Here is a 25129-nt window from a genome sequence, read left to right as displayed (position 1 = left end):
GGCTCTACCACCCCAGTTTGCAGACAATCATTTATGATGGTTATGTTTGAAAAAAAGCTATCATCTCTTGATGAAGAGGGAGGAGAGAGGAATCGAGGTAGTTAAATATTGCCCCCAGTGAGGCCTGCGCACCTGGCCCAGGCCTTGACGTGCGAGAGCTGAGTTCCAATGTAGACCCCGAACTGTGATCCTAAGGACGTCCCTGACCTCCGTGTGCCTCAGTTTCCCTGCCCCTAACTTCAGAACATGGAACAGAATCCCATAGCATCTTTGCGGTGAAGTTCAAACAAGGTCGGCTCATTTCTTTATATGAAGAAATTCTGCCCCCACAGCCAACACAAACACACACACACACACACACACTATTAGAAAGAATAGCATTGCTTTTTCACAAGACACCAAAAAGATGATGTCTTTTTAAAAATGTAACCATCATAAATGATACTCTGCATCAGAAATGAGAATGTCACATGGTCCCATTGAGGGGCTGAGAGCTTAGAGCTGAGGGCCAGGTCGCTGGCCCTGCTGCCACCTCCTGGACTTGGGGGCAGGTCACCTAACTTTTCTGGGCTGTGGTTCCCTCCTCTGTCACCCCCAGGCTTGTAAGGAAGATCAGGCAAATACTGATGCAAAAGAGCTTTAGAGGAAGATGGGGGCATGCAGACACAGAAATGACTGTCCTGAAGGAAGAAGTCTTAAACCCACAGACCTATAGAACCAGGAGGCATGGATGCTGTGCAGGGCTAAATGGGAAGTACCAGGGATGGTCAGGAGGCAGAAAGTGAAGGGAAAGGAGGGTGAGAGCCTTTATTGTGGTTTTCGCAGGAAGGAGTGGGCGAGGCAGGTTGAGGATTGGCTAGTTTGACTAATTTCAGGAGGCTTTGGCTAAAAGGGTGACCCCTAGTTGCCTCGTAAAGGGTGATTTAGGGCAGGAAGAGTCCTGGACCACAAGAACTTGGTAAAAGGAGGCAGGTCAGGTATGGGCTGGGATTGGTGGGTTTGCATAGCAGAGGTGTGCTCACCAGCAAAGGTTTGCTGTCTCTAGGAACTGGCCAACCTTGGAAGGGACAGTCCTTCCCCAGGTGGCAAGGCCTCAGGATGCCAAAGCTAAATAAAACACAGAAGGTAAAAATCATGATGCATCCAAGGGCCACTGCAGATGTCATTGAGTAGGTTGAGGTCATTAGACTGGACCCTAATCCAATCTGATTGGTGTCCTTATATAAAAGGGGGAATCTGAACACATGGATGCACAGAGAGAGAACCCCAGATGCAGGTGAAGGCTAAGCTCAGAGTGATGAGTCTGCAAGTCAAGGAATGCTGAAGATGGCCAGCCAGTGACCAGAAGCCAGGGGAGAGGCCACAGCCTCTCTCCCACAGCCCTGGGGAGGCACCAGCCCCGCCCACACCTTCATCTCAGACCTCTAGACTCCGGAACCATGAGACAACACAGTTCTGTTGTCAGGCCCCCAGATTATGGTCCTTTGTTATGGCAGCCCTGGGGGATGACCACACGGGGTGATGACCACCAGCCGCTTTGCCAGAAGCAGGGGGATGGATTCAGCAGCCTCCAAAAGAGCGTCCCGCCCTCGGATTATCTGTGATGTCAGAAGCAGTTGCCTCACTTGGTTTGCCTGTGGGAGATAAGCCCCCACAGAACAAATCCGGCTCTTGTTTATTTGGTTCAGGGTTGTCCCCGCGTCCCGCCCCGAGATGGCTGCTCCCACTGCGCCACTGAGTGAGTGTCTGCTGTGTTCCCGGCACCGAGCTAAGCACTCTAGGGCCACCCTGCCCAGTAGAGCCACGTGGGTGATTTAAATTTTTCTAGTAGCCACATTTTAAAAAGTCAGACAAGCAGGTGAAATGAACTTGAGTATTTTATTTAATCCAGTGTATCCAAAATGTTCTTGTTTCAACTTGTTATCAACAGAAAACCCATTCATGAGTTTCATATGAAGTCTTCAAAATCCCAGTGTGTTTTACCCTTACCGCACGTCTCAGTCCAGACTGGCCACGATCAAGTTCTCAGCGTGTGGCCGGTGGCTCCTGTAGTGGACGGAGTAGTTCTATATCTATTGGTGTCTTCTAAAGTGTCAGTGCCAGCCAGGGTCACTCCTTTTTACAGGTGACAATGCCAAGGCACAGAGAGGTTAATGCAACTTGGCCAAGGTCACCAGCCAAGTGGCAGAGGGAGATAGGAGCCCGAGAGACTGGCTCCGGGTCTTTGTCACTAACCATGCACGGCTGCTCAAATGTCACATCAGAACCAGGTCCCTCAAGTGCAAGCCCAGCCGCTTGGGTCCACAGCTCCTGTTTTAGACACAGAACCCAACTGAGTGAATATTGGCGACCCAGAACCTTGACTGGGGTGGGCAGGGTATAGCTCAGTGGTAGAATGTGTGCTTAGTGTGCACAGAGTCCTGGGTTCAATCCCCAGTGCTTCCATTAAAAATAATAATAATAATAAATAAACCTAATTACCTCTTCCCCCCAAAATTAAAAATAAAAAAAAATTTAAAAAAAAAAGAATCTTGACTTGGAATCAAAAGTGACTTGAACATAGTAGACATACAGAGTAGACTAAGCACCTGTTGGAAGCAAACTCATTTTCCACTTTCCGCTCTTACGAGAGCTTTATCTGGAACAACGAGCCCTCCTTGCTTGCCAAACAGATGTCAAGTCGTGTCGTTCCTTGTTCAGAACTCTCCGGTGACTCCTGTATCATTGAGATTAGCAACCAACGTCCTTCCCAGGGCATGCAGGGCCCTGCACGATCTGATCTCCTTTCTTTCTGATCTAATTGCCTCCTACTCCCCCTTCATTCTCTCTGGTCCAGGCACCCAGACCCCTTGTTCCCCAAACACACCAGGCATAGTCCAACCTCAAGGCCTTTGCACTTACTGCTTCTTGCACCTGGAGCACCCGTGTCCTGAAGTCCGCATGACTTTCCCCCTCACTCCTGTTAGCGGCTTGCTCAGATGCCGCCTTCTGGCTGAGATTTCCCTCCCAGCCCCACTGAACCCTGTGACCTGCTCCCTCCAGCTCTCCTTCCCTCCCCACTTTGCTTCTCCTTTCTCCATAACACCTGTCACTGTCTGCCACATAATATGTTTTATTTGAGGTCTGTCTGTCTCCCCTCACTAAATTATAGTTACAAATGACTTTTTTCACTGTTTTTACCCCGGTGCTAGAACTGCACTGGCATATACTGGGTGCATAGTATGTGTTTGTTGAGTGAATGAGTGACTCATTTACTTTAGTGATGGGTGTTAACCAAAGGCGAAGGGTGGGGTCGGGGGAAGAACAGGGAAGAGGTGGCCTCCAGAAAAATCCCCTTTGCTTAGAGAAACCAATTTGATAAATTAATTCTCATCAAAGTGTTAGTGACTTGAGGGTTAACCAGGAATAAATACAGTGAAGGCAGAAGGAAGGGACCTCGGCTCACCACTGAGGCACTGTCTGTGTAGGATTTCAGGCTAGGGATGCCCAGATGGGAGAGGTTTGGGGGGAAGGTTGGGCCCCCCAGGTCTTATCAAATTGCTTACAGCTTGTAAGCAATTATCTGGGCTTCCTGTCTGGGAGAAAATGCCAGATAATCTTTGTATTTGGAGAGTAAGACCACAATGATACAGGAAAATGGATGTTTAACTCAGGAGAGCCGTGGAAGGACGTCGCCCCTGTCTTTAGATGTCTGAAGGGCTGTCCTGAACGTGGGAGATTCGCTTCGGCCTCAGAAGATGGACCCTTGGTTGCAAACCACAAGGAAGCTGGTTTTGACGCTTTATAAGGAGTAATGGCGGGCTGTGAGGGCTCTGAGAATGGGCTTCCTAGGGAGGTGGTGAGGTTGCCATCATTGGAGGCATTCAAGCAGAGACCAAACGACCACTTGTCTGTGGAGCATTAAGTATTGGGTGAGCTTCCTGCCACAGTGCTTCGGTCCTCTGACTCGGACTTTCTGGGGCTGCTTACATTTTGTCCTGGGTCCGCCTGCCAAGGAAAGAAGCGTGTCTTGAAGGAGGCTCCAGTGTGCTTGAAATCCAGTGGCTGTGGCTGCCTTAATGCCTGGAGCGACTGCTCCACTTCACCCCTTCCCCTCCTCCCCCAGGCTCCTTTCTGAGCCCAGAGAGATGAAGCTGTGAAGCTGCGCAGCTGAGGCAGACAGACAGACATACAGACAGACAGACAGAGCTCCCAGCCTCTCGCCCATCACAGATCTCGCTCTGCTCACGCCAGTCACCGTAGGCAATCACGTGTCACTTGTCAGCAACCAGAGTCAGTTTCTGAAATGTATAATGTGTGCCCAGTTCATGTCCAGCTTCTGTTGAGCCAAGCGACTGACCCTCGGTGGCTCTTCCCTGAGCCCGCGTAATCGGGGCTTCCAGACACCTCGGGGCCGTCCCGCTGTGAATGCCACCGGACTTACACTCACTCGCCAGTGAATCTTTGTCACACTTCTGCTTAGTGCGCCAGGGAGACTGGCCCCTGGGTCTCTGACACCAACCATTGTGCAGCTTCTCAAATCATATCAGAAGCTAGGGGCCCCTTAGGCACAACAAAAAAAAAAAAAAAAAAAAAGAAAAGAAAGAAACTTGGGGCCCTTGGTTACAACCCATCCTCTTGGGTCCAGAGCCCCTAACTAGGTCAGTGAGCTTCGCTGATTCAGAACCTGGCTTTGGAGGGTGTTGGAGGGTGTACACCAATGATGACTTGAACATCTCAGTGGAAATCAGAGTAGACTAAACTGCCGTGAAGACTAATTCAACTCTAAGTTTGGAGAACACAGTGGTGAACCTGACAAAAGCTCTGCCTTCTTGGAGTGAACACTCCAGAAGTCTCAGGAAAGCCTAGATGATAGGGTTACCTTGTCTACTCATCTTCATTTTCAGATAGGAAATCATGGTTCAGAGAGACCAAGTAACTCGCCCAAAGCCACACAGCAAACCAGTGAAAAGCCAAGACAAGAGCCAAGGCCCCCGATTCCCGGGCGGGTGCTGTTCCCTCACCTTGCAGGGCAGGCGCTAGACGGGGAGGCAGCACGGGCTTTGGAGTTATAGCCACTGCGGTTGAAACCTTGCTCCTTTATTTACCAGCTGTGTGAGGCTGAGCAGATTGCTTAACCTCTCTGTGCTTCAGTTTTCTCATATGTAAAACATGAATATTAATATTCAAAAGTCTATGGTAGGGGTCAAAGGGATAACCCCTGTGATGAGCTTAGCACAATGCCTGGCACACAGTGAGCCCATAATGGCTGCAAGCTGCTGTTATTATCATCTGTAAACCAAGGCCTGTGTCACCACCCCAAGGACCCAGTTCCAGAGGCTCACACAGAGCCACAGGTGTGTCTCAATGTGCTGTCACTGCAGGTGCTCGGGATGGAGAGTAGGGACCCCTGGCTCCCAGGTCCAGCTCTGCCACCGACTCACCATATGATCTTGGGGATGCATTCACCTCCTGTTGCTGCTAGAACAAATTAACACAAAATTAGTGGCTTCAAATGACCAGATCTGTTATCTTACAGTTCTGAAGGTCGGAAATCCAAAATGGAACTCATGGGCTGAAATCAAAATGCCTGTGTTCCTTTGGCCTTTTCCAGCTTCTAGAAGGTACCCACGCTTCTTGGCCCATGGCCCCGAATCACTCTGACCTCTGTTTCCATCCTCACATCTCTCCTCTGGCTCTGACCCTCTTGCCTCCCTCTTATAAGGACCCTTGTGACTGCACTGGGCCCACCCGGACCATACTCTCCCCATCTCAGGACCCTGCACTTAACCGCATCTGCAGTGTCCCTTTCGCCGTGGGAGGTAACGTATTCTCAGATTCCAGGGATTACGACGTGGTCACTTTAGGGCATTACTCTGTCAGCACAGGGAAGTAACTTCACTTCCCCGGGCCTGTTTCCCCACCTAGGAAGGAGAGGGTCGGATAGCAGTTCCCTCCTTTCCACCTGCGCGAGTTCTTTCTGATGACTCCTCACCCCCGGCGCCTCGCCCTGAGGCCACTTCCCAGCAGCGCGCAGCTCTGGCCCCAGTGACAGCAGCCGCCGCCGTGCTGGGACCTGCTGGAAACTGCAGGGTGAGAGGGTCTGCCACTGGGATTCCGGGGGTCCCCGTGGCTGCCGCTGCAGGAGGAAATATAAATCTAACAAAAAACCAGTCTGAGTCCTGCCTTCTCAGGAAAATCAAAATGGCTTTGTTGGAAAATTGGTTTGGAGCCGGTGGGGTCCTAGAGAGAATGTTATGGGCTGAGGTGGGGGGGCAGCCCTCGTGGGGAGGTGTCCTGGAGCGGCTGTGACAAGCAGTGCAAGACGGGGGAAAGCCACCAGGTCACTCCAGAGAGAGGCTGGCAAGTGAAGTCCCACCAGTGACCCGTATGTGTGTGAGCCGGGCAATGCTGGCACGCCGTGGTGTCACGGAGAGAGGCTGGACTTTGGTGACAGCCAGGCCTGCCCTTAAATCCACCGCCTCACGGACGAGCCGAGCCGTGTGACTCAGGTGAGTCTCACAGCTTCCTGGAGCGCCGGTCTCTGCACCTGAGACCCGCCCCACGTTTGTACCCGTGTTCATAGCAGCATCAGCCACAATAGCCAGAAAGTGGGCGCAACCCGAGCGTCCGTCGTTGGATGAGTGGATAAACAAAACGTGACCATCCATACAGCGGAATATTATACAGCCTGAAAAGGAAGGACATTTCGACACAGGCTACAGCATGGGTGAACCTTGAGGACGTTAATGCTAAGTGAGGTGGGCCGGTCACGAAAGGGCAGATACTGAATGCCCCCACTTGTCTGAGGCACCTTCAGAGCAGTCAACTTCATACAGACAGAAAGTAGAATGGGGCTGGGAGGAGGGAGGAGGGGAGAGCGCATGTTTAATGGGGACAGGGTTTCAGTTTTGCAAGACAAAGAGAGTTCTGGAGATGGATGGTGGTGATGGTGGCACAACCGTGTGAACGTACTTTATACCCCTGAACTGTGCACTTAAAAATGGTTAAGATGGGGAGGGTACAGCTCAGTGGTAGAGCCCATGCCTGGCATGCACAAGGTCCTGGTTTAATCCCCAGCACTTCCATTAAAAAAAATGGCTAAGATGGTATATTTTGTTATCTGTATTTTGCCACAAAATTTTAAAATTTTTGAAAAATGGGACTAGAAAAAAAAAAAACCACCCCAAAGCAGAGCACCCCAGCCTCAGCACGAATGACTTTCTGGGCTGGCTAGTTCTCTGCCTCGGGGGCCGCCCTGCGCACTGTGGAATGGCTGGCGGCACCCCTGCCCTCGGCCCACTAGATGCCAGGGGCATCCCACCCAGTTGTGGGAACCAAAAGTATCTCCAGACATCATCAAATGCCTGCCAGGGGGCAAAGTCGCACCCAGAGGAGAGCCACTGCCCCTTCAGGGCTGTTGAGCAAGAAGATTAAATGACACAGTAATGGTGAAGTATTTGTAGTGCCTGGTAAACAATAGGCGTTTCAGTGACTATTACTTCCCCATAGAAAGTCGTCTCCACAGTGTAATCTGAGGGGTCCACTTAACACACATGCCCCTCAGCACCCCCAGGATGCTCAACACATGGCTTCTTCCAGATGGCCCCGAGCCCACCGGCAGAGCCTAACTTGGGACACTGGGTGATCAGGACAGGTCCAGGGAGAGAGCGACAGCGGGTGTCCCTGAGCACTCCGAGGTAGTTCAGAGCATCAATCAGCATGATTAGAGGGAGGTACCAGACTCACGGGGCCAGTCTTAGACTTCCTCATGCTGGCCTTGCCAGAAAGTTCTAACCAGTTCATCAGTAATAACTAGACACAGGTTGGTATCCTCAGAGCTCTGCCCAGGGCACAGCTCATAACACACACCTGTTACTAATGATGGAGGTGACAGCGATGGTGGTGTCAGAAACAGTGGAGGTGGACATCACAGTGGAGATGGGGGACACGGGGGAGGTGGACATCACGGTGGAGGTGGTGGGGGACACGGGGGAGGTGGACATCACAGTGGAGGTGGTGGACACGGGGGAGGTGGACATCACGGTGGAGATGGGGGACACGGGGGAGGTGGACATCACGGTGGAGATGGGGGACACGGGGGAGGTGGACATCACGGTGGAGGTGGTGGACATTGGGGAGGTGGACATCATGGTGGAAATGGTGGAAGTGGCAATGGTGGTGACGGTCAACATGATGGCAGTGGTGATGATAGTGGAAATACATGCTTCCCAGAGAATAAAAATGTAAGCCCTCAGTGATCACCTCTGCTCACTTCTCACCAGGGGAGGACAGACTGGGAGAACTGCACGGTGAGTCAGTCAGATTCCATGCTTGTGTGCGTGCCTGATGCCGGTGTCCTGGGGCTCAGGGTGGGAGTCAGGCTGGAGTGGAGGACGGCAGACACGAGTCACATCCCTGGCGCAGGATCCACTCTTCGGTGCTGCCCCTTCTCCAGGCTGTGCTCTGCGGAGCCAGGACCAAGCAGGAGCCCTTGCCCCGGTGCTGCGGATGCAGCTTCCCCTTGTAGAAACCAGCTGATTGCCTCATCAGAAGTGTCTGCCGGCGGAGACGGGGAGGACAACCGGGAATTCTCCCCTACGCGGCAGTCGATGTTTAATGAAAGTGGTGGCGGGGAGCAGAGGTTAGCTCTATAAAAAATTAGAGCTGATGTTCCCTGGCGCCCTGCCCCCCTGAAGCAGGCGCAGCCCTGCCCGCCATCAGGGGTGCCCCCTCGTGCAGTCTTCCTTTGCCGCCCGAAGTGGCTACAGCAGGGGCCTCGGTACCTGCAGCTCCAGGTGCTTGGAATGAACTAAGAGCCCGATGCCCCCAAAGAACTGGGTTCCATCCAGACTCCAATGTGACCTTACACAGGTTGCCTGACTGCCCTGGGCCTCTTATCTATAAAATAAAGGGGAGAGTTGGGGGGGTAGTAACGTGTCAGAGGTGCCTTCGGATCTAACCGTCTATGAGGTGGTGGAATCAGCAGGCGGAAAGTCTGGCCATGCATGTAAAGGAACCAAAGCTGCTTGTGTTTCCTGGGCCTTTGGGTTGGGAGTTCTGGGAGGCTGGTGGGGAGGGCCTGGCCGGGTGTTTCACTGGCCCAGGCTGAGCCCTCTTCCTCCTGTGAGCAGAAGACAGCAGTGGTGAGCTCCGGCCAAGAGCAGGGGGACCAACGCCCTGGAGATGCGTCCTTCCTCCCGGGGGTGGGGCGGGAAGCCCCCTTCTCTGGGAGCTGTCGCTCCACCAGTGGTTAGGTGGAGGGGATCAGCCTGGCTCCCATTGTGACCAGGGCCTTGATAAGACTTTGGAAGCTCTTAGCACAGGTCTTGGGCAGGAAAACCACTCCAAGCGGCCGGTGAGCACACCATACGACGTTCAGCTCGGCTGGTAATCAGAGAAATGCTAATTCAATCACCGCCATGCTCTTCCGTGGCTTATCCGGTTGGCAGAGATGAAAAAGCAACAAAATCCATCGTGGGCGTGAGTTCAGTGATGCTCTCACACAACCTCCAACTGAGGGGAATGTGTCTTGGGGGAAATAATTAAGAATGTGTCCGTGGTGCTCACCACAGCTTTGCTTCTAGTGAGAAAAAGACCTGGAAACGTTCCGGGATTGGGCAGGCGAATCACGGCTCATCTGCATAATAAAATACCCTGTAGCTGTCGCAGGTGGTGTTTGGTAATTACGCAGGTGGAATGGAAGCGTGTTCGCAGGGTGGTTATCCAACAGAGTGGCCGAGTGTGCTTCTGCTCTGGGGACTTATGTACCTGCACACAGAGAAAAATACAGAAGACGGTGAGCCACTGTGCTACACGTGTATCTGTGGGTTGTTCTATCCTTTTCTTTTAGTTTATTTCTTTTGTCTCATTGTGCACACAGGCTTTGCGTGAAAGTGGAATTAGGAAAACACAAATAATGTTTTTTAAACAAAGTTTTTTTGGGGGGTGTGGTAATCAGGCTTATTTATTATTTCTTTTAATGGCGGTGCTGGGGATTGAACCCAGGACCTCGCGCATGCTAGGCATGCACTTTACCACTGAGCCATACCCTTCCCCCTACAAATGTATCTTTAATGAGAAAAAGTGCTTAGGAGAGCCTGTCGTTAGGCAGGTCCCGAGAGGCCAGATCAGGGGAAAGAGATCCTCTGGCTGCGGGCCTGTTTGCTGGCAAAGGGGCGAGAGACTCATCTCAATCTACCTTCCCCGTGTCATCAGCTATTTTGGGAGAGTGGCAGCTCTTTGCCGTCTCCAGCTCAGGTGTCAGCAGCTGGGGAGAAGTCATCAGTCAAGGGGAGGGAGCCTGGAGGGGTGGCTGCAGGCAGGGAACCCAGCCACCTGCCCTTCTCTTCTTCTTTTTTCCATTTTTTGTTTTACTGAAGTGTAGTCAGTTTGCAACACTGCATCAGTTTCTGGTGTACAGCATGCTGTTTCATTCATACATATACATGCATATATTCCTTTTCATATTCTTTTTTATTGTAGGTTACTACAAGATATTGAATATAGTTCCCTGTGCTCTGCAGAAGAAACTTGTTGTTAATCTACTTTATATATAGTAGTATCTGCATATCTTGAGCCTCCAATTTATCCCTTCCCATACCCTTTCCCCACTGGTAACCATAAGTTTGTTTTCTATGTCTGTGGGTCTTTCTATTTTGTAAATAAGTTCATTTGTGTCATTTTTTTTAGGTTCTACCTATGATTGATATCATATGGTATTTTCTTTCTCCTTCTGACTTACTTCACTTAGAATGATGATCTCCAGATCCATCCATGTTGCTACAAATGGCATTATTTTATTCTTTTTTGTGGCTAAGTAGTATTCCATTGTGTGTGTATATATACACCACATCTTCTTTATCCAGTCATCTGTTGATGGACATTTAGGTTGCTTCCATGTCTTGACTGTTGTAAATAGTGCTGCTATGAACATTGGGGTGCATGTATCTCTTGGCGTTAGAGTTTCCTCTTAATATATGCCCAGGAGTGAGATTGCTGGATCATTGGGTACGTCTATTTTTAGTTTTTTAAAGAACTTCCATACTGTTTTCTATAGTGGCTGCACCAAACCACATTCCCACCAACAGGGCAGGAGGGTTCACTTTTCTCCACGTCCTCCCCTGCATTTATCATTTGTGGGGCTTTTTAATGATGGCGAGTAGCCCGTCCCTTCTGAGGGTGCCTGGGGGAGAAGGGGGGTGGTTCTGAAGGGAAGGAGGAGCAGTGGGCCGCGTTCTGCTTGGGCCTGAGTGAGCCGGAGCCCACTTCTTTTCGGTGGTGGGTAGAAATGGGTTGGAGGAAGACCCTTGCCAAGGCATTTCTTGTTTAGTCTCCATTTCTCAGCTGGATAACCTGATGCAGGTAGCTGAGTGTTTGTTTTCTTTGCCAACTGGGGTCACCAGAGTCGTAGCCTTAGAGTTGTTTTGTGGCTTAGAAGAGTGGAGACAGTGCGATGCTTAGAAGGCTGTCCAGTGTGTGGTCAGGCTGCGGGGGGTTGGCTGACAAATAGTGGGGGCTCTTTGTTTTTGTTCCACCTGTTTCAAAAGAACAGTAAGAGTTTCCGCCTCCCATGGGAGAAACACATACAGCTTCTTCCTCCTCCCAGGGAACCGCAAAGTACCTGCTGATGACTTTAGGGAAAAGGACTTCTGTCCTGCAAGGGAAGGGACCTGCTTGTCCAGCACCATCGGCCATCAAGTGGGACGGTCTCTCCGTTTTGGGAGGCAGTTTAGGAAGCCCTCTGTGGCTGCACATCTAAGCCACATTCTCCAATCCTGTCTTTATTCAGACATTCATTCAAAAATATTTTTTGACAGTTCTAGGTACTGGAATACAGCAGGGAACAAAACCCAAAGCCGGACCTCACAGAGCTGACATTTGAATGGGGAGGGGCAGGGAAACAGAAAATAAACAGATATATACACACGTAATAATATGCCAGGTGGTTCCAGAGAGAAAAATAAGCCAGGTGCGATGGATGGAGAATGGTCGTGGTGGGGCTGGGGAGAGCATCTCCGATAAAGTGACATCTGAACAGAGACCTTAAGAAAGCGAAAGAGTGAGCCAGGCAGAGGGAGCAGGTGCAAAGGCCCTGAGGTAGGTCTGTGCATGGGGTGTCTGAGGGACGGCAAGCAAATTGGAGTGAAGGGTTTGGGAGACAGTGGTAAGGACCAGCGGATTTCACTTTGAGAAAGATGAGGAGCCTTAGTCGGGGTGGGGGTGGGGGTGTTGAGCAGAGGAATGGTGAGATGTTTTTCTGTAAAGAGAGATTTTGGACAGCCAGGAGGACAGAAGCAGGCAGACAGCATAGGCTCCTGCAGTTTTATCAGTAACAAGGCTGACGGTCTAACCTCCTTCCTCTGAATCCTGTGTCTCTCACTCATTCAGTTCTAGACTCAGGGCGGTAACTGTGTTATCCTTTTTTTTTTGTTTGTTTGTTTGTTTTTTGCTAGTATTATTTCAGGAATCATGTGTAACAAGTAGGAAGAGTCCTCTACATCTTGGATTCACTTCATTGAAGACAGAAATCGTAAAAATCGATGGCTCCCAACCTTTTTGCCGCTAAGAACGTGTTCTGTTAATATTTCCAGACCCCAAGTTTGAAAGATTTTTATCTACCGACTTGCACATTTGAATAGTAGTCCCAGGGGCCTTCTCACAAGCTACTCCTTGCTTACAGACACCCCCAGCCCACCTTCAGCACCCCAGCCAGGAACCACACTCCAAGATCCTTCTCACCCCGGCATTTCTGGCTTGTTCTGGATTTTTCCTGTTCTCCTGATGTTCGTGCGCTGTGTGCCCGGCCTGGAGCTCAGCAGTGGCTGCAGACACGAGAGACACAGGCTGCCCCTTTGTCAGGGGAGGTACGGGGTCCAGGGAGAAGAGGCCTGACTCAAGGGAAAGGCGAATACAGGAAGCATTCAGGGTAGGCTTCCCAGAGGAGGTGTTTCCTGGGTTGAGTTTTGAACACAAGTTGGCAAACTTCCTATAAAGGGCAAGATAAGAAATATTTTAGGCCTTGTGAGCCGTATAATCTCTTGCAACGACTGAAACTTGCCACTGTTGCACAAAAGCAGCCTTAGAGGATATGCAGACCAGGGGGCCTGGCTGTGTTCCAATAAGACTTTATTTACAAAAACATATGGGAGAGGGAAGGAAGGGGGATTTGGGCCTGGAGCTGTAGTTTGTGGACCTCTGGCCTTGAAGAATAAGGAAGCAGCCCCCAGGCCTTGATTCCAGATGGACTGAGTGCAGAATGTGTCCTGTGCTTCCCAAATGCGACCCTGTGTAGTGGTCATTTTTTCCAGGCAAAGTGAGAGCTATGAGGGCCCTGGGGTGAGTGTTTGTTAAGGCCAGTGTAGCAGTGTGTTAACCTATTTGACGTTATCCTGGGCTTCTTAACTTCAGTGGTGGACAGATGTTCTCTCTTTGGTAAAATGATGATGGTGTGTGTGTGCGTTTAATGCCCTGAGCAGAATTATCGGCTGCAATCCTGTCTGTCTCCTCTGTTTCTTTTTAATTTTTTAATAATTCTTATTTTTTTATTGAAGTGTAGTTGATTGACAATGTTAGTTTCAGGTGTACAGCAAAGCAATTCAATTATACATGAATATATATATATATATATATATATATATATATATATATATATATGTATGTATTTTCAGATTCTTTTTCATTACAGCTCATTGCAAGAAAGTGAATATAGTTCCCTGTGCTGTACAGTAGGTCCTTGTTGTTTATCAGTTTCCATATAGTCATGTGTATCTGTTAATCCCAAACTCCTAGTTGATCCCTCCCCTCCTCCTCTATTTCTTATTTTTAAGTTTTTTGCCACTGTGTAAAATTCAAAAGCCTGAGGACCACAGGTCTAGACTCCAGGCTCCTGAGAGACCTTAGCCACGGGTGGATGGTCTTATCCTCAACTTCTGCCCATGACTTTCCTTCCCTGGCAGCCTGCGGGACAGGCAGACACCCATTTCCCCAAAGGGTTACAAACTCACAGGCCTGCACAGGGGCCAGCAGGTGACATGAACGAGGGAGCAGGCTCCCGGCATGTGTCCTGTCTCATTAGGGCAGCCTGACAGTTGTCTCCATGTGACAACATTGCCTTATCTCCTGATTAAATGTTTTTTTAGATTCTTTAAATAAAAGGGCACTATTGGTGCACTGCCAAAAACTAAAATAAAAAAATCTGTTGCAGCCTGAGCTCCTGGCCGGCATCCTTTAATCTCTTAATCCAGATTCTCAGTTCCTGGCAATGACTCCACACATAGCCTTTGGGCATCAGCCAGTGACAATCATTTGGGAAGATCTTGTATCTAGGGGTGGGGTGAGGGGGGTGCCAGTCCAGCCCACGAGGCCGCAGCTCATGGCGTTTCTCGCCCACACTTTCGGATTCCACCCATGCCTCTCGCCTGCAAGGCCTTTCTCGTTCCTCCCTAATAATCCTTCAGACTCCAAGGTATTCGTTCATTCCGTAAATATGGATGAGTCCTTACCAGACCTTCTCGACACCTCGGCTCGTCATTCTCTGAATTCGTAAAGCCTTAAGTCGGTTCTTAATCATGTATTATCTTCCTTCCCGATTGCTCGATGCATTTTAGCAAAGGCTCCTCTGTCAGATGATAAACTTCCTAAGGCTGAGGACGTCACTTTCTTCAGCATGACAGCCAATGCAGAGTGAAAGGGAGAACGCAGGCTTTGGAGCAAAGCAAACTGAGAGGGTGGTTTGAATTCTTGCTTACTCATGTAATAGGACGTGAATTGCCAAAGGTTTCTGAAGCCCGCTCCCTCAGCTATGCATTGAGGGCGACGCTGTTCACCTCCCAGAGGGAGGTGAGTGGTAAATGATGGATGTTAGGGGATATGCACTGCATCAGTACACAGTAGGCGCTCAATAAATGCTACCCCCCCGCCCCCACCCCCACCCCCACATTCTTCCCAGTTTAGGACAAGGGTGAGGGCTCAGGAAGAAGCAGGTGAACAACGCTGAGTTGGAAAATACGCATAGTCTTTCTTTTCAAAAATCTGCCCAGTGCGCCTTCTGTGTCTCCCCTGGGCTTTCCCAGCCCTGCTCTGCACCCAGTGTTGATGAACTCGGGACCAGCCTTTTGCAACGTGGCTGCTCATTCTTGATGAGATGCCCGATGCAGGCTGTTTAGAAGACTCTGGCCCTCATTTAAAGAGAAGGAGCAGACCCAGAAGCACATGAAAAGGTGCTCAGTATCACTAGTCAATAGCGAAACGCAAATCAAAACCACCAAAAAAAAAAAAGAGAAACTACTTGACTCCCATTAGGATGGCCATTTTTAAAAAAATTTAAAATAGCAAGTGTGGACAAGCAAGTGTGGATATGGAGAAAGTGCAACCCTTGTGCGCTGCTGATGGGAACGTAAAGTGAATAACCATAGGAGAAATCAATATGGCGGTTCATCACAAAATTAAACATAGAGTTACTGTATGATCCCGCAATTCCACTTCTCAGTATGTACCCAAAAGAACTGAAAGCAGAGATTTCAGTAGATACCTGTACGCCAAGGTTTATGGCAGCATTATTTATAACAGCCAAAAGGCGGAGACAGCCCAAGCGCCCATCAGTAGTAGATGAGTGGATAAACAAAATGCGGTGTCACCATGCAATGGAATATTATTCAGCCGTGAGAAAGAAGGACATTCTGACACATGCTACCACATGGGTGGATCTTGATGACATAAGCCAGTCACAAAACGGCAAATAGTGTATGATTCCACTTATATGAGTAGGCAAGTTCAAGGAGACAGAAAGTAGGGCAGTGGTTACCAGGGGCTGGAGATGGGAGAATGGGAGTTACTGTACAGAGTTTGTGGGATGGAAAAGTTTTGGAAATAGATCATGGTGATGGTTGGACATCATGGTAAATGTACTTAATGCCACTGAATTAGACACGTAAAAGTGGTTAAAATGGTAAGTTTTATGTCAACAGAGAAATGCAAATCAAAATTTTTAAAATACTAAAATTTTAAAAATTTTAAACTAAAATTAAAACAAAATACAAAGAATAAGAAAGAGAAGGAAAAGGAAAGGGAGCAAGAGGACGAGGAAGTGGAGGAGGAGCAGAGAAGACGCCACCACCGGCTCGGTAGTCAGGACGTGCAGAAACCTTTGACATTTTTAATCCTTAACAAGTTCCACCTCCTACCTCAGAGGTCTTGAGCAAGCAGAAGAAAGAAGACAATTTCATCTTAATTTTTGCCTCAGCTTCCTGTAATTAGAGAAGCATCTCTCTAGCTGCTGCTGAAAAGTATGAACTCTGATGGTTGATTTCCTGTGTCGCCTGGATTGGATGGGGAGGCCCAGATATCTGGTCAGACCTTATTTTGGGTGTGTGTGTGTGTGTGTGAGGGTGTTTTTGGATGAAATTAACATTGGACTGAGTAAAGCAGATGGCCCTCCTTGCTGCCGGTGGGTCGCATCCAATCAGTTGAAGGCCTGATTAGTGCAAAAAGACCAACCCTCCGGCGAGTAAGGGGGAACCCCTCTTGCTTGATTGCCTCGAGCTGGGACATCAGTTTTTTCTTGCCTTTGGACTGAACAAAACATTGGCTCTTCCGGGTCCTGGGCCTGCTGGCATTCGGATTGGAACCACACCGTCAGCTTTCCTGGATCTCTAGCTTCCTGACTGCGTGTCTTGGGATTTATCAGCTCCATGACTGCATAAGCCAATTCCTTATAATAAGTCTCTTTATATATCTCCACATCCTACTCATTCTGTTTCTCTGGAGATCCTGAATACAGGTACCCTCCTGAGATACCTGGAGTCAGGCATGTGTGTAATTTGAAATCTTGAAAACCTAAATAACACTAACAGTGGTTTTTTCCAAGCATGAGTCGTGGCCAGGCACCATGGTAAGAGGTTTTCAGATATTCCCTCATTGTATGTGCAGAACATCCTTGCAACTTGATGACTGGGGACGCAGGGCCTGGCCCAGGGTCACAGGACATCGGGAGGTGGAGCCAAGGGGCTCTGTTCTAACAGTCACAGGACAGTTTCCCTCCACCTGTGCATCTCAGCACGCCCACAGCGCCCTCTCCTGTCAAGGAAGAGGCTAAGCAAGCACCTTGACCTCAGGCTGTCCAGGTCAGCGCCTGGGGACCAGGAGCGTTGCTGGAGCGTTCTAGGGCATCGCTTTAAAAGACACTCTGCCTAAAGGGAACTTGTTTTGAGGCACCGGGTGGGGCTGGGGCAGTCTTAGGTCTCCCAGCCTAGGAGAGTGGGTGGGACCGCATAATGGCTGGGGTCAGTCTCAGCTCGGTCATTTCCTGGCTGTGTGGCCTAGCACAAGTCAGTTGACTTCTCTGTGTCTCAGTCTGAACATCTGTAAAATGGGGATGGTCACAAGCTCCTGTTTGGGTTGGCCTGAGGATGGAGTGGGCTGATGATGGGTGTGAAGCCCTAAGAGCAGGGCCCGGCACACATGAGGTGCCCTGTAAGGTGCTGGCTCTTCTTCGCTGTTCTTAGCTCAGACAGCTGAGGAGGGGGGCTCGCGAGAGGAGGGAGAACATTCCAAATCAAGTAGGGATGTCACACGCCCCTCCTCCCCTCCCCGTGCCCACGCCCGCCCATCCTCCGGGCTTCCCCCCACATCCTCCCACACTCTCCGCTCAGCTCCTCTAGGGCTTTCCCTGGGCTTCTCCTGCGAATTCTCACTGGCTTAAAATACCACTATTCTATCTGCACATGTGTCCCGCTGCCCTCCTATTAGATCTAAGTTCTCTGAGGCCAGGACTGCGTCTTTCTCTTTTTTCCTTCTTTCTTCCTTCCCTTCCTTTTTTTTCTTTTAATCTAGCATAAAGCCTTATCTGTTTTGTTTAGTGCATGAATTAAAAAGCCATTTAACAAATTAATGTCTGCTTAGTGACTTAGAGTAGCCCTGCCTTGGAAGGTTACCTACTTAGCCAAGCATTTCAGTCTAAAACAGCATTTGTCAATCAGGGAGTTCTGCCTCCTTCCCCGCCGTCCTCCCGGGGACATGTGGCGCTGTCTGGAGACATTATTGATCATCACTCTGGGTGGGGATGCTACTGGCATCTAGTGCGTAGAGGGCAGGGATAATGATAAACATCGTGCAGTGCACAGGGCAGCCCCCTTCATCAAAGAATTATCCAGATCTGAATGTCAGTAGTGCCGAGGTTGAAAAACCCTGGGCTAGGGTAACTCCTACAGGAGAGAAGAGGGGACTCCAAAGCCAGATGACCCCCCACTCCTGAGTTCTGCAGTCCTTGCCTATGTCCTTAGAGCACCCGGGCAGCAGTGCCTCCCCCCGTCCTCTGGGCACTGCTGACTCTTATTTCTCTGCCCTTTGTGAGCTACGAAAACCCATTAAGTCAGTGTATCTTATCGTGAGAGGTCCATCGAGCATGGGTCTGGAGTCTCCCACCCCTGGTGGGCTTGTGTATGCCGTTTTCCGAGCAAGCCTGTTTCCTCTAGCCACTGAGAGTGACATTTTCTAAAAGTGTTGCTTTGTAAAAATGCCAAGCCTGATCTCAAGGCACAAAGAACATTGGCGAAATCAGAATTGACTTGAGGAGTCATGGTCAGCAAAGGCAGGATTAAACGACAGGCTCTGTGGACTTGTGTTATTTTGTTGGAGTTGTTGTTTTCCAGTTAATAAAGTCTCTCTTGGTAATAATGACCTGTTATGGGTTTGAAGATGGCAAATATTATCTTGGCTTTAGAAACTGCCTGTGCTTCATGCAGTCCATTGGTGTCCATCTTGTTTATTTTTGTAACATCTTTGGCTGGTGGGGAAGGGTGGGGTGGATGTTAAGAAGAGGCAGGTCGATTGATTTTCTTATTTTTCCATGGAAGGAAATAGCTTCTGTAAGGGAACCCCAATGTTACTCATCTTAAAGCTCTCTTGTTCTCTTCAAATGCATTTAAAATGCTCAGAAGTAGTAAACGAAAGGTTAGTTTCTTTAAGAATAAGAAACAGTCAAAAATTGTAGTCAAGTGTAAACTGGAGAAACCTGCAGAACTCTGGTCCAGCTAATTCCTTGGGTATCTAAGGTAGGCGCTGATTCAGGGAGAGGAGGGAAGGTGAGTCTGGTTTCTAGGCAACGATTCCCAAGGGGAGGAGAGCATTGGTGGGTTGACTGTAGACTCCGTAAAAGATGCACCAGGACAGAAGGAAGGAGGAAGCTCAGCCACTCTTCCTCCATCTTCTGTTTCTGAGCTAGAAGGAAAGAGATACAATAATAGTCCCAAAGGGTGGTGGCAGGGGTGCCGCGCACTTAGCAGGCTGCTCTTTGCAGGACAGAAACCAGCTAATTAGTGAGGTGTGAAAAAATCATTCTGACTTTCACATAATGCTGGAGATGGGTTGAAGGCAGCTTTTTGAAAGTAGGAAGCACTGAAAAAGAGAGCAACTAAAGATTTTCCTGAGAACTGAAAGGAAACTAAAGGTAGATAGATTTTGCAGGCAAGTGAGCTTAATGTCAAAACGGTGTCTCAGTGTCTCAGTGAAGTTATGTTGCTAAAGGCAAGCTATGTGAATTCTCTAGGTGTCAGTTTTCTCATCCATAAAATGGGTATAATAATAGTACTTACCTTATAAAGTTGTGAGAATTTAGAGTTAATATGCATATAGCCCTTAGAATGGTGTTTGCATGTAGGAAGCTCAATATGAATGTTAAGTTACTACTACTTTATTTTTCTCTCCTCTTCCAGATCAGGAACAGGTCTGACCTCTTTATGCATTTTAATATTATGAATTTTCTTATATCTGAAATTTGTGAAATAATGGCAGTAATTTGACTTTGTATATAGTTTGAACCGTGTAACTGTGTATCTGTTAGGATGTGTAGATTGTGCTTGGCAACAAACAGTCTTTATAGCTTAATACTAACACAAGTCTGTATCTTTTGTTCAGATCCACTGAGGATTTGTATTAGTCTGTTAGGGCTGCCATAACAAAATAGCCACAGCCTGGGCAGCTTAAACAACAGAGATTTATTTTCTCACAGTCCTGGAGGCTAGAAGTCCAAGATCAAGGTGTGGGCAGGGTTGGTTTGTGCTGAAGTCTCTCTTCCTGGCTTGCAGACGGTCACCTTCTCTCTGTGTCCTCACATGGCCTTTCATCTGTGCACAAGCAGGGAGAGAGAGAGAATTCTCTGTTGTTTCTTCCTCGTCTTATAAGGACACCCGGCCTATTGATCAGGGCCCCACGCTTATGACCTTATTTGACCTTAATTACCTCCCTAAAGACCCTATGTCCAAATGTGGTCCTATTGGAGGTTAGGGCTTCAACATACGAATTTGGGGGTGGGAAGATGCTATCTAGGACATTCTGGTTTCTCCCATAATGATTACTCTGGGGCTTTTACAAAAACTTTAAGTTCCATTCAAGTCAACTTCTCCCCGCTTTTGTGTGTGGGAGGGACGCACCTGCTTTGCACTTGGTAAGCACTCAGTGTGTTGACTTTAAGGCAATCCTGGGCTGCAGCCTAAACCTCTGTCTCGTTCTGCCTGCCCTTCTCACAGGCCTGGATGAAATCCAGTGCTCCCTGCCCATGGAGAACAGGAGGGTGTTCCTGCACGAGCTGTCGGAGGCCAGCTTCAGCGAGTGCAAGTTCAGCCTGTCGCTCACGGACCTGTTTATCATCATCTTCTCCGGCGTGGCCGTGTCCATCGCCGCCATCATCTCCAGCTTCTTTCTGGCCACCGTGGTGCAGTGCTTCCAGAGGTGTGCTCCCAACAAAGACACCGAGGACGAAGACGAGGATGAGGACGACTGATTCCTCGCTTTCCAGGACCCCCGCCGGTGGCTCCCCTCCGAGAAGAGAGGGCAATGCTGAAAACAGAATCGACCACTGTCAGCGACTGACCAGAGTGGTGTCTGCCCCATGCCTTGTTCCCTGGGTGTGCCCGGTAAGACCGCCGATCTCCGAGTTTAGAATCTGCAGAGCAGAGGAGCCCAGGAAGGATACGTGGAGGAGAGCCTGCCTCTCGGCTGGAGGTGTGTGTGTGGGGAGAAGATAGCCAAGTCGGGCTTCAGAGCGGACAGCTGGGAACAGCGGAGGGGGTGTGAAGACTGGCAGCAGTGGCCCGTGAAGGTGACCTTGTGCCGTCCACTTCTCTGACCTGGACTGGGAGACCAGGAAGCCTCTCTTTCCTCCCGAGAGACAGCAGCCGAGACAGTGGGGATTGGAGATCGGGTCCGTCTCCATGGGAGCGGGGCTTCTGCTCCTTCTGGAACAGGCTTCGGCCACCTTGGCATGTTATGCAGAGAACAACCCCATGTCTGGCTAAAATGGCACCAGGGAAAAAGCCGAGACCTGGCCAAAGGGTGTTTGTTATATTTTCGAGTGAGTAGAAAAACTGTCGATAGAACTCAAACCTTGATCCTTATCCTAAGAGGTACTAGCTCACAAAGGAAGGACAGTTGTTTTGTACAATTGTAATGACCTTTGCTCAGAGTCACTCTTCCCTCTGAAGTACCAAGTTTTTCCCTGTCCCATCCCGCCCCCTACCTGCAGTGTGAGTCCCAGCTCAGCCAGACAGTGCCTGCTCATTCTCTGTGATGGCTCCGTTCCAGACTTGTCCTCTCCAGAACTTGTGATAAACTTCCCTGGAGGCCAGGATTCCAAAAAGGCAGGTTACATCGGACCAACAAAATTAAAAAACAAAACAAAACAAAACAAAAAAACCCAAAAAACAAAAACCAAGAAAACTGGGTCTTGGTGTCTGAAAAACCTCCATCAGTGGCCTTAGGGTGTGTGTGTGTGACCTTTCTTTGGAGCATAGGCTGTGATGGGCAGTGTTGTCCGGGATGTGGAATGCAGCACTTTGACTCAGAGACAATATGAAACAAGGGCATGCGCCCAGCAGTCTGAGGCAGGGTGACGGCTGTTAGCAGCACTGGGCCTTGCTGGGGACGGACCCTTAGACGAGGGGCTGGTGCGAAACTCCTGGGGTGTTTCTGGGAATCATCTCTGCATTGTTTCCTATAATATATCCCTTAGATTTCTTCCTCCGTTGCTCCCTTGCATCTTTGCCTCCACGAAGAGTTACTGACTGCTTGCTCAGTGCACTGGGTATGCGTTCTGTAAGGAAGACAGGGTCCCAGCTTGCTTGGGCCTCCTGTTCTTCTGGGTGGAACATAAAACGAACAAGTCGAAAAAGTGTAGTTGCAGGTAGTGATCAGCCCAATGAAGAAAATAAATGAGGTCTTAAAAAAAGAAAGAAAGAAAATAAATGAGGTCTTGTAGGGAGAGTACCTGGTTGGTAGGAGCCAGTCTAGAGTGGGAAGTTGGGTAGATTAGCCAGGGCTGTCCGGAGAAACACAGCCAATAGGAGATCTGTCTGTCTCTCTGTCTGGATTATAAGGAATTGGCTCATGCAGTTATGGAAGCTGAGAAGTCCCACGGTCTGCAGTCAGCCAGCTGGAGACCCAAGAAATGTTGGTGGTGTGGTTCTGAGTCCAAAGGCCTGAGCACCAGGAGAACCAATGTTTAAGTTCTAGTTCGAGGGCAGGAGAAAACCCAGCTCAGGTAGACAGGGAGAGGGAGAAGGGGAGGGAGGTAGGGAGGGAGAAATTCCTCCTCCCTCCACCGTTTTGTTCTGTTCAGGCCCTCAGGGGATTGGGCGCTGCCCACCCACTTCGGGGAGGACGATCTGGTTTACTCAGTCTACAGATTCAAATACTCGTCTCATGCAGAACCCCCTCACAGCACGCTTTCTCGGGGTGGTGTGCTGGACGCCAGGAAGGGCAGCCTGCACTTGCTGGGAGCACCCAGGAGGAGTTGACTTTGAACCTCAAATTCAACATCTTGGATCCATTTGGGAAAGTCAAAACTGCCAAAATATCTTGTCTCACCATCTTGCTCTCCTTAAGGTCTGATGACCAGAGGATTCCGGCAACATCACAAATGAATTCATCTCATTGTGAAGCAGGTACCCCCAGTGCAGCCCCTGGACCTGGGCACTGGGCCCCTATTTTGGGTCCAGTGCTTTGGAGGACCCCTGTTCCAGCGCTCCGCCAGCCGTGCTCTTCCTCTGGGGTGAGGAATCTGTGGGGCCAAGGGCACACCGCTGTAAGAACCAGTGTCTTCCTCTAGCACGCTCTCTGGGTTCTCAGGACCTGAGAATTCCCTGCACAGACAACCCCAAGCTCTAGAGTGGGCGCCTTCCCCCCATCCCTCCCCCAGGGTGGACTGAGTGGCCAGGCAGTGGATCTGAGTTGGCGGGGGACCTGAATAGAGGCTGGATGTGCAGGCTGGGTGTCCACACACTTGTGCACACAAGACCCTAGAGGCTCAGGACGGAGCCAGGGCGGGGAAGAGAAAGGGGGAGGTCCTAGATGGCTCAGGTCTCCCCACACCGCCATATTCTGGGGCAGATGTCCAGGAATTCAAGAGTCATCATTTAAACCTGGTCTTCAAGTCATTAAGAAAATATTTTTGTCAAGGTAACCAGGTGGAACTATGGTTTTTTTTAGCAGTTTATCTTTACGACTTAGGAATGTTTAGACAGAGGTGTGTGGAGGGTATTTGTACTCTTGTCCTGGCTTCACAGATATCACAGGTCGGCCTGGGGGCCGCAGCAGGACCGAAGGGCAGCTGCAGGCCCTGGCTCTGGTCCTGGAACTGGATACTGCTTCTGCCCTGCGGGGCTGGTCCACACGAGCCTTTATGCAGAAATTTCGGCTGAAAAATGCACGCACACTGATTGCTCTCACCAGCGATGGAGAGGATTTGCTTTGAATGTCCATGCTTCCCCCTCCCTTTCCCCCTCCCCCACCAGTGTTACAGGCATGAATTCTAGGTGCAGCCAGTGGCTGGGAGGGGCAGTTTCCCCACCTTTAGTACATTTAACTGGACCCTGGAACACACCAAGGCTCTGAGTCTCCTTAACAGCCACAGGCCCCGGGCCTTGGTCATAAAATCCTTTTTAGTGGCCTCGAGTGGCCTTGCAGTTTAAGTAATTCATCATTATTATTAAGTGGTCTGTTCTCACCAAAACCTCCCCAGAGCAGACCCCTTGGGTTTCATTTGCCTGCAACCAACAAAATAGCCTTGTTCTTTAAGACTCCAGACTAATAAACCCACATCCAAACCTGACATTGTTTTTCTACGTAAAAGAATTTTTAAAAACGAAAAGAACACTGTTCTCTGCTGTCTGCAAATGTGATCCATTTTCTGAAAACACACCTTTCCAGGGTGCGAGTGAGTTATTATATTTTGGCCTTGGAAAAAATACAACGTGTGTTTATGGTGAAACGTCACACCCATGCTCAGGACTGTTAGGAACTCAGTGACTCTCTGGAGAGCCTTTGGGACCTGAGCTGGGAGTGCTTTTCCAGGACAGACCCACCCTCCCAGTCTGAACCTCTGACTGTGAATAATCAGAGGGAAGCAATTGCCTGTCAGCCTCAAAAGGACCCTTCGGGGGTGGAGGGTAGGTCTTCAATGGATTGTCCACCTGTCCCCTTAACCAAGTGCCCTGCGCTGTGCCAGGGACCCTCTGGGAGCCTCAAGCCTCTCGTGTTAAAAGAGAAACACTGGGATGAGGGTACAGCTCAGTTGGCAGAGCGCGTGCTGAGCATGCACAAGGTGCTTGGGTCAATTCCCAGCACTTTCGTTAAAAAAAGAAAAGAAAGAAGAAACACTGACTTCTTGGCTGAATTGATGAGATCACCATGAAACAATGGGAGGGACGCCCCCCTTCCCTCCTCCGCCAGAACCCTCACGGTGCCTCCCTGAGCACCCACCCGAGAGGGTGCCCCTCAAGAGAAGAGTAAGACCAGAGGTCAAATCCCAGCATCAGAAAACAGGCACCCAGAGCCAGCCCTCGACCTCGGCAGGTTTCTAAAGAGCTCAGTTCTCCTTTCTACATGTTATCAGCCCTGGCTGTTAAATGTTAGCCTTTGCACACATGTCCTGGGGTCCACTCACCAGAAATACGAATGAGGCCACATGCACACTTAGGTTATGTTGTCCTGGTGGATCCCACGTGCCTGACTGCAAGTCAGCAAAGGCACCCCCCGCCTATCCCCCACCCCACAGACACTATTTACAGGGGTGGGGAGTCTCTCGGGCTAAAAAACCCAGTCTAACGGCATCCACCAAGTGTCCAGTGTGTCTGATGAGGGTTCACACTTGCCTTGG

General features: G+C 49.7%; 1 protein-coding gene across 1 annotated transcript in view; it reads left to right on the top strand.

The window, feature by feature from the left end:
- The window catches only part of LRRC38 (leucine rich repeat containing 38), a 38878-nt gene extending 14270 nt beyond the window's left edge, over positions 1–24608 (top strand). The window contains 1 exon segment of the mRNA XM_032494798.1: positions 20505–24608. Coding sequence (XP_032350689.1) covers positions 20505–20758 — 254 coding nt within the window. The 3' untranslated portion in view covers positions 20759–24608.
- Positions 24609–25129: the final 521 nt, after the last annotated feature.

The sequence above is a fragment of the Camelus ferus genome, chromosome 13 (assembly GCF_009834535.1).
Source record: "Camelus ferus isolate YT-003-E chromosome 13, BCGSAC_Cfer_1.0, whole genome shotgun sequence".
Classification (NCBI taxonomy): Eukaryota; Metazoa; Chordata; class Mammalia; order Artiodactyla; family Camelidae; genus Camelus; species Camelus ferus.
The sequence above is the reverse complement of the archived record's forward strand: the minus strand, read 5'-3'. Positions and strand labels throughout refer to the sequence as shown.